The 8,284-nt window shown below is 43.1% G+C and overlaps 1 protein-coding gene across 5 annotated transcripts; it reads right to left on the bottom strand.

Annotated features, from left to right (window-relative positions):
• Positions 1-617: 617 nt before the first annotated feature.
• Positions 618-2,835, bottom strand: LOC127951665 (zona pellucida sperm-binding protein 4-like). Of its 5 annotated transcripts, none has more exons than XM_052549676.1 (9): positions 2,528-2,835; positions 2,081-2,347; positions 1,822-2,009; positions 1,653-1,750; positions 1,426-1,583; positions 1,163-1,355; positions 943-1,090; positions 792-864; positions 618-725 (listed from the first exon to the last, which is right to left on the bottom strand). In XM_052549676.1, the coding sequence occupies exons 1-9, from the start codon at positions 2,805-2,807 to the stop codon at positions 649-651; spliced, it is 1,482 nt and encodes a 493-aa protein (XP_052405636.1). In that variant the 5' UTR covers positions 2,808-2,835; the 3' UTR covers positions 618-648. The 5 variants fall into 5 exon arrangements, with proteins under 5 accessions (XP_052405636.1, XP_052405634.1, XP_052405637.1 ...); XM_052549674.1 differs by having other exon boundaries at positions 2,081-2,527; positions 2,570-2,835; XM_052549677.1 differs by having other exon boundaries at positions 2,570-2,835.
• Between the last annotated feature and the right edge of the window lie 5,449 nt (positions 2,836-8,284).

Raw genomic sequence — 8,284 nt, 5'->3', positions numbered from 1 at the left:
CTGGTGCCTGGGGAACAACTGTGTGTATTGAAAGTGGAAGGGAGCATGGCTCATTCAATCCCTAACCTACATTCCCTACTGGTATTGACTATTAAACCTTTAGGTCACAAGTCTGACTCCAACCATTAGGCCACAACTGCCCAGCTTGCAACCGAATCTTTCCCCATATAAGCTGATAGTACTAGGATGACACATCGACTATGACCCACAAGTTGTGGTGGTTGAATCTTAGCCCAATGGTTGACTAGTCAGACTTGTAACCTAAAGCTAAGGGATTCAAGTCTCAGTCCCAGCAGAAGTTTGGGGTGGGGTATTCCGCTCAATACCCACAGCTGAGGGGCCCTTGAGCAAGACACCAGACCACCAATTGCTCCCCCGCAAAATGTGTATGTGCACTTGGATGGGTTAAAACATCCTGTTAATTAACCCTTTAAAAAGGGGAAACTTGTGCTGCTCCAGGTTGGCAACTGGAGGATGGATAAAGGACTCCGAATGCACGACCTTACGATGCACGTTAAATTGAGAAAAAAAAAAAAAAAAAAAAAAAAAAAACACCCTGGCAAGAGGGGCTTTTAAGACCAGATTCTGGAGAATAATACCAATAGACAAGACACCTCTGGGTTCTGTAAAGTTTATTAAAAACTAGATTTACATGACCAGAGTAACTGCTTCACTAGAAACCACAGACTGCTCCCCAGAGACAGCCTTGACACGAGTATCTCTTCCTGAAAGAGAAGGGAGCGCTTATAAAAATACTCAGTTCCTCTTGTCAAGAGAAAGAGAGAACTCACGTTTCCTGGTGCAGCTTTTCTCACAAGAGCCAGATGATGGATGGCACACCTCTGTACTGCAATGGATGAAGATCTGACAGGGAAGAAAGACGCCAAAGTCATAGAATCCACAAGTAGGAAATCCAAATGTTCAAGTAAAGGGAGGGCATACGGTTTCCTGCAGAGCAGCCAGTGAGGCTGGGTCTACAAATGTGAACATCTTCACAATGAAGCGTTTGTAGTGGGTTGGGAACTGAAGACCAGACGACCCAGTCACTGGAACCAGTGTGGTCAGATAACGGTCGTCCTGGTAAGGGCATCTGAAGACAAAAGAGAAGGGTAGAAAGGGTCTCACAGCAGACTAACGGGATAAAGATTGGCTGTACACTCACCCATCAATCAGAAGGTCCCACTGGGGGAGACTGAGTGGACTGGGGGTTGAAGTCGTCCAACAGTGTCCCAGCATCAGGACAATGTTGGGGTCAGTCCTCTCCATAATGTGCACCTCAACATACACAGGCTCTCGCAGGACTTTGGTGATGGGATAATCAGAATCACTGTAGTAGGACGTGTAGGCCTCATCCCCTGAGGAACACTGGGGTTTTACCAGATTCAAGTTTGAAAGGCTTTAGACTGACACGGGACAAGACCTTACCATCAGCACAGCCTTTGGTGACACATTGGCCATTGGCAAGTCTGAGCTCCACCCTGAGAGGTCCAGGAGCAGCTACTGGTGGAGGTGGAGGAACGGAGTTGACCGCCACAACCAGAGCTTCCACAGAAGTTTCAGAGTATCTACACTGGAAGAGAAACCTGGACAACAGGTAAGCTTGTAGCATTTATCAGGGATTAAATGTTCAGACCAAGTCATAGATCACCTACTCAAAATGACTGTCCCTTGTGATGGAACCATATGGTCCAATCCCCACTTCATAGGATGAGGTCATTCGGTTTTCATACACCACATATCCACCATCCTCCTGTGAACAGAAACAGTGGCAGCATCCAGTCCATCATAAGATGCAGAATAAAACCAGTAGCAGCTGCTCACCATCACTCTCGTGCCACATGCGGTCACAGGGAACTGGTATATGGCAAAGGAAGGTGTGGACCCCACAGGAGCACAAGGTGGGTCGTTTCCACCCAGTAGATGAACAGAATCCAGACTTAGTCGAGGCAGAGTAACGTCTCTAGACACCACTACCACAAACTGACCATCTCTAATACACTGGACGGTTACTAGAACAAGGTACAAGAGCAGGTTAATGCAGAGAATCAGTTTAACACGAACAGAATAAAATAGAACTTACCTGCCCTCCCATAGAAACACTGCTGTGCGTTAAAGCAGCAGTTGATAGCTTCACACTCAGCACCACTGATCCCAGGTAGACCACATTGGATCTTCTCAGAATCAGCTACAGCACATTTATCAAGGGGATCTGCCTGCACTACTGGCTTCTGATGTGGAAGCTGCGGTTTAGGTAGCTGTTGAACTGGCTTCTGAAGTGGAAACTGCTGAGGAAACTGCTGGTTAGTTGGTTGTTGAACCAGCTTCTGAAGTGGAAACTGTGGTTTAGGTAGTTGTTGAACTGGCTTCTGAAGCGGAAACTGTTGGTAAGTTGGTTGTTGAACCGGCTTCTGAAGTGGAAATTGCTGAGGAAATTGCTGGTTAGTTGGTTGTTGAACCGGCTTCTGAAGCGGAAACTGTTGGTAAGTTGGTTGTTGAACTGGCTTTTGAAGCGGAAACTGTGGTTTAGGTAGTTGTTGAACTGGCTTCTGAAGTGGAAACTGTTGGGAAGTTGGTTGTTGAACCGGCTTCTGAAGCGGAAACTGTGGTTTAGGTAGTTGTTGAACTGGCTTCTGAAGAGGAAACCGCTGAGGAACCTGCTGGTTACTTGGTTGTTGAACTAGCTTCTGAAGCGGAAACTGCTGGATCATCAGAGACTGAACATCCTGAAGCGATTTACTCCAGTGTGGAACAGCATGACAGAAAGCACAAACCAGCAAAATCTCAACCAAGCACCAACTTACAGCCATTGTTTAACAGCTAAACACAATGTGGAGATACTGCCCTTTGGTCTTTTTGTATTCTACAGATTTCAGCTAATTAACGATAGTCCCTCCCTCTTCATTAACACTCATGGTTCTCATGAGTTGCAGAAAGGGGAGCTTATGCAGCTGGGTGATTCTAATTGGATCTCAAAATAGAATTATTATTTTTCCTATTTTGAACATAAATGCACAAACTGAATTTGAAAAATCTTACTATGTTATCCGATTGAAATTGGTTCTCAAATTCTGTTAACTTGGTGTTTCTGGAATGTCATATTGACAACAAATAAGAATGGTTCAAGTCCAATGTTTACTGGAACTTGCCAAAAGTAGATGTTTTTCGTTGGTGCCTTTGTCCTTACCACTCCCCGCAGTTTGCTCTTACAAATATGAGGAAAATACTCTATTAAGCAGCAAAAGTTTTTAAGTATATGGAAGCTTATTTCCACCACAGAATTAAAAAATAATAAAAAAAAGAGAAGAAAAAAAAGGTCATTTTGACTATTTTGTCATGACTGATCTATCTCACAGTTTGCTAATATCTCAAGGTTGCGGACTTTTTTTTTCCAAATTGACTTTTTTGATTCCTTCGGGGAAATAATTCCATAGAATCCATAGTTTTTCAGCAAGTTTATTGAAACCACAAAAAAATAAAAATAAAAATAAAAAAATAAACAGTGTTAAAGAGAAACCCTAACAACCTTTTATTCTTTATGATCAGACCTCAAAATTTCTTTAGTAAAACATGACTTCTAAAAGAAAAAACTAAGAAAAAGAAAGAGTAATCTGATTTAACATGACTAAATCAGTTAACACTTAATGGACAAGTACAATAGAAGACCCCAGCTGCAAACACCAATTTTGGAATGTTTTTTTTTTTTCCGTGATGCAGGCTATGTCAATTAGCATTGCAATTGTGTGTTTATTGTCATTCAAAGTTATCCGCTCTTTAATAGTGTTCTCAAAACCTTGGAACAAAAACATTATTAATAGAATCTTTTTAAATATTACTACTTGTTTCACAATGTTCAGAGGACATTCAAAAGTAATGTTTCCATAATGCTTGGAAAATGATCAAATGTTCCCTTAACATTCTCATAACCAGGAAAAAACATAAAAAATAAAAAAAAAGCTTCATGGAAAAGCTTTCAAAATGATATTTGAACATATTTCTGTTAAATGTGCCACAGAATGGAAAACTGAATTTACCTTGGCATAGTTGAATAAGAGTTATGTACATGGAAATGATCGTGAAATATCGTGAGCCTCAAATACCACCGAAAATCTCGCGCTGCAATAGTCCACTGAAAAAGAGGCGAATCCAAACACAACACCGACTGTGATGTTACAGTAGGGATCATTAATGTTTACACCCCCAACATTTGCATAACATTTACCAGCCCATGTTCTAGGCCAGCCAGACCTGCACATCGATGCAATGTTGCCAGATATTGGTATTAAAACTGATAAATAAATAAAATAAACCAAAATGTTTTCAAATATTTAGCAATTAAGATAGAAGTGCATGTGGGTTAAAAACAGAATGGACACCAGCAAATGTGCTGGTGTCCATTCTGTTTTTAACCCACATGCACTTTGCACCTTTTTGCACAATGCAATTTGAAAAATAAAATAATTTTTGTAGACTTCCAGTCTTGAGTGGATCAGTGTGCGGCCAGTCACTTCTCTTGTTCATTCCAATGCCATTGGCTCTACGCACCTGTAGTACAAGGACCTGCAGTACTAGAACTTCTTTTTTCTGTTTGGAGCACTACATATTTTTTCCTAGTTTCGCAATTAAGATAGATAAAGATATCGCTGACCCTTAACTGCAACGTCCTACTTTATTAACTTTCTAAAGTGTCAAAAAAAAGTGGAAAAGACGTGCAAAAATGCTTATAATAGCAACACAGAGGCTGCGTCCACATCTTCATGGATAACTCTCTCAAGCCTTGTTCACTCGGACGCTAAACATTCTTTCAAAATCTATTAAAATCTGTATCTTTGTCTGATACAGGCTCAGACATATCAGGTTGTATGCCTAATCTCTCCATCGTTCGTGCAATTCTAGGATCAAATCCTAGGTATGTAAATGGACATGAATTTTTGCTCTTACCCAAGCCACATACCTTTTACAGTATGTAGATATCATTTAAAATATTTTATCAATGCATTCTATGGCACCTTTAACTGGGATTATGAACTCCTATTTTAGCCAGAAGCAATAGTTTGAAGTTAAAAACGTCTTAACACTTTAGTTTTTGTCTTCTTCAGATGTGAACTGATGGAGTGGAGTGGTGTGGATTATTGTGATGTTTTTACTCTCATTCCATCGCCGAGACACTGATGCAATGCTATATTTCTACAAACCTGATGAAGAAACAAACTCATCCTTATCTTGGATGGGCCGAGGGTGAGCACATTTTCAGCAAATCTTCATTGTCACTACTGCTTTATAAAACTCTTCTCGTCCCATGCATAGGACAGGAGTCTCAAAGCCTCGGCCGTGAATTTTTTTTGCTCCCCTCCTAACCAAGTGGTGCAGTTGGGTTTAGCAGATGGGCTGTGGATTTGGACACTCTTGGTAGCCGGAGGATTGCGGTACTTGAGTTTCTCCACATGCGAGCGGATCTCTGACAGGGGTCTGTGCAGGAACACAGGCAGCATGGACATACCCCCGATTATCACACCGTTCTCTGACAAAACCTTATGAGTGTCAGACACGGGTGAGGGACAAACACAGAACGAACAAGGTGAATGCTGGGAAAACTGTATCACAGTGTCTGGTCTGTGTATCCCTGGGTGTCCACTAGAGGTTTCACTTCCCCATATCCTCACCCCACTTCAGTACTGCATTTCTCACAAGCCTTTATCTGGACTAATCACTTCATTGCACACAGCTGTTGCCACTCACGTTGTTTGCACCTTTCTATATATACCCTGTTTGTTTCTGTCATTGTGTCCTTGGTTAAGGTCACCCAGTATTTTCATGTTCCCTGATTTTTGTTGTGTTTCTTGTTTTGGACTGCTTTTCTGGATTTTGACCTTTGCCTGGCTGATTTATGATTCTGGATTACCCTAATAAAACCCTGCTTTTGGATCTTCTTGTTTGTGTGCACTTCATGACAGAAGGACTCCATCATGCCCAGATCCAGCAGTGTCTGATTTTGAATCCGTTCCCCAGCCACCATGGAGGAGCGGAGGGGGAGACTCTTGAATTTAACCACCCTCCGTCAAAGGGGGAGTGAGGTGGGTGGTCTGGCTCAATTGTTTTGGACCATGGCAGTAGGGCTGGGATGATGGCCGACTCTATGCCTGTGTCTCCAGACAACTCTCCAGAGTCAGGTCCCCGTGGACTCTCCAGAGTTGAGTCAGGTCCAAGTTGATATCCCAGAGTCGAGTCAGTTCACCATTAATTATAATAATAATTCCTTACACTTATATAGCGCTTTTCTAGGCACTCAAAGCACTTTACATAGACAGGGGGTATCTCCTCATCCACCACCAGTGTGCAGCATCCACCTGGATGATACGACGGCAGCCATATTGCGCCAGAACGCCCACCACACACCAGCTTACTGGTGGAGAGGAGACGGAGTGATGAAGCCAATCAGCAGATATGGGGATTGTTAGGAGGCCATGATGGTCTGAGGCTAATGGGCGAATTTAGCCAGGATGCCGAGGTCACACCTCTACTCTTTTCGAAAGACATCCTGGGATTTGTAATGACCACAGAGAGTCAGGACCTCAGTTTAACGTCTCATCCGAAGGACAGTGCTTGTTGACAGTATAGTGTCCCCATCACTACACTGGGGCGCTAGGACCCACACAGGGTGAGCACCCCCTGCTGGCCTCACTAGCACCTCTTCCAGCAGCAAACTAGTTTTCTCATGAGGTATCCCATCCAGGTACTGACCAGGCTCAGCCCTGAACATCCAGAGTTAGGTCAAGTCACCATTAACACCAAGGAGTCAAATAAAACCACAGTTAAACCTCATGAGTCAAGTCAAGTCACCGTTGATCTCCGTGAACAAAGTCAGGTCACCGTTGATCTCTGTGAACAGGGTCAAGTCACAGTTGGTCTTTATGAGCCCAGTCAGATCACTCCCGTTCTTCCAGGACTTCATCACATCTCAGTAGATCTTCCAGAGCTTCCTTATATCACAACAGATCATCCAGACCCTGGTCACGTCTCAGCTGAACTTCCAGAGCCCCATCATATCCTGTCTGTTGCACCCAGCATTGCTCAGTCTGTTTTATTGCTGCCAAGGAGAATGTTACGGCAGTGGAACCTCCAGAGGTGGCAGCAACTGCTGCAGAACCTTCGTAGGCCATCTACCTTCTCGTCATGGCTATGGAGGCCGCTTATGAACACATTGCCTGTCCTGTTATGGCCATGGAGGCCATCTACCATCTCATCATGGCCATGGAGGCCACCATTAACCTGTTCATGTTCTTTATTTCAGTCCTACCTGACCAGACTTGCTCTCCAGGGCCATCGACTCTGCTGTGGTGGTCCTCTGCTCCGCCCGGGTGAACTTCTGTCTCTTCTGCTCGGCTGTGGTGGTCCTCTGTTCCACCCTGGTGGGCTTCGGTCCCGTCTGCTCGGCTGTGGTGGGCTCCAGTTCTGCCTGCGCCACCCCAGTGGGCTCCAGTTCCACCTGCTCCACCCTGGATTCCTGCTCTGTCAGCACTGTCCTGGCCCCCTGAACTGTCTGATCCTATGGACTCCATGGGCCTGTTCCTCTGTCCCTCCCCCTGATCCTCCACCATTCCATCTCCCTACTGGTATCTTTGTTTTTTGTGTTTTCAGTGGAGCATCTGGAAGCTGCTCCATGACAATGTTTCTGTCATTGTCATGGAGTCCTTGGTTAATGTCACCCAGTATTTTTGTGTTCCCTGGTTTTTGCCGTGTATCTTGTTTTGGACTGCTTTTCTGGATTTTGACTTTTTGCCTGGCTGATTTATGATTTTGGATTACCCTAATAAAACACTGCTTTTGGATCTTGTTTGTGTGCACTTCATGACAAACTGTTGCCTCTGTCTCTGAGGCAGAAAATATTTTTGATAAAATTCTATACTGTGATGCATGTGTATCAGTGTCATTAAGGTATGTTGTGGCATAATGAATGGTTTAACGTTGGAGATCTGGAAGGGATGTTAAACATCAGTGGCACAGAATTAATCTTAGTTTGGGATATCCACTTTCCAAAATGACATAAAATAACAGTGTAATATTTAACAATACTGTTACAAACATTAACATTAGTTGATTAATCTTGGTTATACCTCATTTTAAACCTTATACAATTGGGTATAGATATATTATGAATTCATTAACACTTTACAATTAATTACAGCTTATTGTAAAGTGTTATTAATAGCCATTTAACAGCCATTATTAATAAGCATGCATATTTAATCTAATTATTACATTAGCTGTAGAATACACTTCTTCTGTT

This window comes from Carassius gibelio, chromosome B2 (genome assembly GCF_023724105.1).
Source record: "Carassius gibelio isolate Cgi1373 ecotype wild population from Czech Republic chromosome B2, carGib1.2-hapl.c, whole genome shotgun sequence".
Classification (NCBI taxonomy): domain Eukaryota; kingdom Metazoa; phylum Chordata; class Actinopteri; order Cypriniformes; family Cyprinidae; genus Carassius; species Carassius gibelio.
Note: the sequence above shows the minus strand (reverse complement) of the source record. Positions and strands in the feature narration are given on the sequence as shown.